The sequence below is a fragment of the Octodon degus genome, unplaced genomic scaffold (genome assembly GCF_000260255.1).
Source record: "Octodon degus isolate 3935 unplaced genomic scaffold, OctDeg1.0 scaffold00026, whole genome shotgun sequence".
Lineage (NCBI taxonomy): Eukaryota > Metazoa > Chordata > Mammalia > Rodentia > Octodontidae > Octodon > Octodon degus.
The window spans coordinates 2,577,551-2,582,014 of NW_004524602.1; the positions used below are offsets into that span (position 1 = coordinate 2,577,551).

Here is a 4,464-nt window from a genome sequence, read left to right on the forward strand (position 1 = left end):
TCTGGAATGCTGCAAACAGATCCAGTGCTGCCTTCCCTGTGTCCCCAACCCCCAAGCCGACTCCAACGGTGTCTCCCCGCCCCCACCAGCCCAGAGCTCTTTGCTGCGCCCGAGTGATAAAGTTTTTCAGAATCGCCTTGATTCCTAAGTAAGATTCGAAATCGGAATTTTTAGGGATTTAAATACAGTCAGCAGGGAGAGAGCTGGAGAGAGAGGGTTGCTATCTCTAGGCAGCCTCTGTTAGGGTCCTTCGGGTTGCTGGGGACATGGAAATGGGGGTGGCGGCAGGGGCACCTCGTAAGTAACAGTGTAACCCCTCCACCAGGTTCAGCCTCACCGACTCAGCTCTCTTTCCTTCCCCTCCCCCTCTCCTCTCCTTCCCCTCCTCGTCCTTCTGTCTTCCTCCTTCTCTCCTCTGTCCTACTCTTCACACTCTCTTCCTTCTCCCTTTCGCGGAGCCACCCTCCTTTCTACTCCGCCCCCTGGGCTCTCTGTCTCCTCCTGGCGGCGAAGCCCAGACACCGCGGGCTGGTTGTGAATGAGCCGTGGGTTTCTCAATGGGCGCGGCGCAGCGGCGGGGGAGGGGGTGCCCGCTCGGTCCCGCCCCTTCCGTGCTTAACCACGCCCCATCAGCACCGCCCCGGCCCTCCCCCCGCTCCCCTCCCCCGCGGCGGCAGCGCAGCGCAGGCCGCGTCCGGCCCGGGCCTGAACAGCCGCGGCACAGCGGTCGGGTGCGGCCGGCCCGGCGCTTGAGGAGCGCGGGCGGGCGGGAAGGGCGGACATGCGCGCGCGCGCAGCGGGTCGCTGAGGGGCGGGCTGTCGCCCTCGGGTGCAGTGCCCGCGGCGGGATGGAGCCAGTGGCCGAGCCCCGGCCCGGCCTGGCCCCAGAGCTGAGCCCGGAGGAGGAGCAGGTAAGCGGCCCCTGCGGGTATGTCCCGGCCTGGCCGTCTCCGGGTCCCAGATCATCCCGTGCGCGCGGGCCTGGATTCTCCCCGTGCCTCAGGTGCCCCCCCAATTCCCGGAGGATCCTGGCGACCCCTACGCCAAGACCCCGTCCAGCCCCTCAGCTCCCACCGCACCCTATTGTCCCTGAGGATGCGGTGCCTGGGTCGTTGGGTCTCTGTCAGGGAGAAGCCAGCGCCTGGTCACCCCACCTTCTCATAAGTCTGGGGACCCGGCGCTCCCGGGGGACACCGTAGGGCGCTGCTGTGTGCTTCCTGGCTTTGCCCACGTCCAGCTAGAGCTGTGCGCAAACGCAGACGTAGTCTGATTCTCATCTAAAAATAAGCAAATAAAAATAAGATAAAATCCATGAAAAAAGCAGAAGGTGAGCCCTGCCTGTGGCTCATTTCGAGCCCCACAGCCTTTGTTCCTGGGGCGCACCATTGGCCAGTATGGTCGGTCCCCGACTGCAGACACCCTGGTTTCACCAACTGATTGATACCAGTTGTTGGCTTTTATTTGAGACCTGATTTTTAAAAGCCCTTGACTGTTGTCGTCCTTTTTGATGATGACGTTTTTTTCACATTTGGCCTCAAACCACAGTCTTGCCTTTTGATGCCTTGGGATAAAATCAACATAGGAAGAACATTTTAGAATTTAGTTTTGTACCCCTAATAATAATGTCCCGGTCCTTCCAGGTGGGTGTTATTAAAATGCTAGTCAGCTTCTATTGCAAGCAAGTGGCCCATGAGCGCATCCTGCTACAGCATTGGAGAAATCCTTCAGGTTAATGTATTAGGTTGACTTTAAAGATTTCTTAAATCTTTTTTTTCTCGGGTCATATTTCAAGTTTCTAAGACCTACGTGTGACATGGTGCCTGTAATCCCAGCGCTTGGGTGGGCTGAAGCAGGAAGATCCTGGCAAATTCAAGGCCAGCCTGGGCTGCATAGTGAGCTCAAAGCCAGCCAGAACTACATAGCCGAGACCATCACAAAAAACAATAAAACAAAAAAGACCTAAGGCTGATATCAGTCTTCTATAAAAATGGCATTAGGTGGCAAATAACAAAATTAAATTGCAGAAAGTAAATGTTAAAGCATTGAGTGTTTTCGTAATTGCATTTTTTTCCTACAAAATGCCAGAATTTCTACAGGCATTTCAAAGTGTTATAATACAGCCATAAAAGCAGCATTGTTCTAATTATGGAAATACCTGGTACTCTCATATTTTAATAGCTTAATATTGCATAAGCATTTTCGTAACTACTAAAATTTCTTTGAAATATTTAACCAGCAGCAAATTCACATCAGTCTTATCATAGGAGTTGTCATGGGAAATGACACATTTGTTCCCTAATGCTGTCCCATTGCTCAAACTAGTTTTAGGCTTATGGGAGTTGATTTCAAACGTTATAGTGGAGCCTTTAAAATATCTCAATATTGGAAAAGTTTTGTTCTTTTGAGAGTCTTATTTGGAAATGTAAAAAAGTCTTTTTGAGCCGTATTTCATAAGCAAACGGGACTGCACCAAATTAACACATTTTCAAGGGAAAGCATAAGTACATTGAGGCCCTCCCTTTCTGGAGCATATGAACTGCCTTAAAGATGTTTCTGGAATAGATCCACTCCTGTATGGTGCATGCTTTTCTTTAGCCTGCCAATCAGAGATGCTGCTGATGGTATATCCTTAAGAGTTTTCTGAGTGTCTCTTGGATTTATCAGCTTCCTTCCACCATTGCCACCCCTTCCTGCTAATCCAAAGCACTGTTCATATTCTCACAGGAGTTCTGCTTCCTACGTGAGCTATATGTACTCCATAAGCTGAAGTCTCATTGCAGATCTGATTGCCCCTTCTCATTGGCCTGCCTCATCCAGAATGAGCCTTCATGAAACCCTCCTGTGCTTTTGGCCTTGGTGTGCTGGGGCTGAATCCAGGTTGGCTTCATGGAGCTGGACAAGCACTCTGCCACTTAGCTACTTCAGCCCCTCCTAGGATCTGTGCAGCCTGCAACCCTGCTGTGTCCCCTTCATCTCTGCTGTAGACACACTGGCCTGTCGTCCTGCAGTCTTGCTGTTTCTTGCTGTAGCAGGGAAGTTGTGTGAGCTGGGTTCTCTTCTCCTTGTGGGTTCCCTCTTCCTGCTTCAGCTCCTGGTTCTCTGGTCTGTGCAGAAGCCCTGTCTTGAGCTCCTCATTTAGGTTAGGCCCTTCTTGCTGGCTGTCATTTACCTGTCCTTCTGTAATTTATCACGAGTTTGTCCTTATCTGTATGATTTCATGACTGCAAGCCCCAGGAGGACTGGATCTTTTTACTTTTGTCACTCTTAATTTTTTTTATTTTTTTTATTTTTTATTTTTTATTTTTTCTTAATTTTTTTTTTAAAAAAACCTTTCATTTATTTGGTACAGGGTCTTGCTATGCAGCTCAGATTTGTGATTCTCCAAAGCCACCCCAGTGGTGGGATTACAGGCGTGCACCACCATGCCCGATTTCGGTGGCTGGCATGGCAAGCCTGGGGTTCCATGGCTGGCATGGCATGCAGTACCAGGGTTTGAATTCAGGTCCTTGCGCTTGCCAGGCAGGTGCTTAGACTGCCAAGCTGTCCCCCCAGCCTGGTTTTGTCACTCTTGTATGCATGTTGCCTGGCAAGACCGGCACTGAGCAGATATTCAGAGGTACTTGTGGATTGAGTGAAGGGGAGTTCTGATCTGTATGCAGCAGCAGCGTCTCCTCTGAGAATGGCTTATAAAAATAAGGACATTGTTAGCTGGTATGGTATCACATGCATGTCATCTCAGCCTCCAGAACTTAGCTGCTTAGCAAGACCCTGCTGCAAAGTTAAAATAATAAAGGCCTGGGAATGTAACTCATTGTGAGGGCCTTGGGTTCAATGCCCAGTACTGCAAATGCACACATGCACACTCACAAGTCCACAACCGTTTCCTATCTAAGCTTCTGTTGAATTGGTACAAGTCTTCATCTGTAACTTTGCTATCTTTTTTTTTATATTTATTTTTTTTTTTTTTTTTTTTTGTTTTTTTTTGTTCTTCAATACTTAGAGTCTACAGTGGGAATATAAGAAAAAAATATGAATAAGAAAAAAATATAATTTGTCTATAAGGAGTTTACATGAATAACAAGGGAGTATTACCAGTAACAGAGATAGTTTCCCAAGCTCCTGCTATGAGTCAGGCCCTGTACCAGGCATTTCACATACACTTAATCCTCCCACAATTGGAATTAAATACTCTTTTCGGAAACAAGAAAATTCAGACCAGAGAAAGAAATTGCCTAAGGGCACATGGCTAGTGAGTGATGAAACCTGGATTTCCATCCAGGTCGAGGTCACTCTTTATCCTCTGCCAGTATTTTCTCTAATAAGCAGTCGGGCAACTTACTTAGATGCCTCAGTGGATATATGACACCTAATTTTGTGGGGTTTAGCATTGTTTTGATAAATGTATTTGATTTTGATAATGCTTCTTCTTCTTCTTCTTTTTTTTTTTTTTTTTTTTTTTTTTTT

The 4,464-nt window shown here is 48.2% G+C and overlaps 1 protein-coding gene across 1 annotated transcript in view; it reads left to right on the forward strand.

Moving 5' to 3' along the window:
- The first annotated feature begins 679 nt into the window (after positions 1–679).
- Positions 680–4,464, forward strand: part of Ptpn9 (protein tyrosine phosphatase, non-receptor type 9) — a 78,286-nt gene continuing 74,501 nt past the window's right edge. The window contains exon 1 of the mRNA XM_004628717.3: positions 680–911. Within this exon, the coding sequence (XP_004628774.1) occupies positions 849–911 (63 nt within the window). The 5' untranslated portion in view covers positions 680–848. The remainder of the gene's footprint in view (positions 912–4,464) is intronic.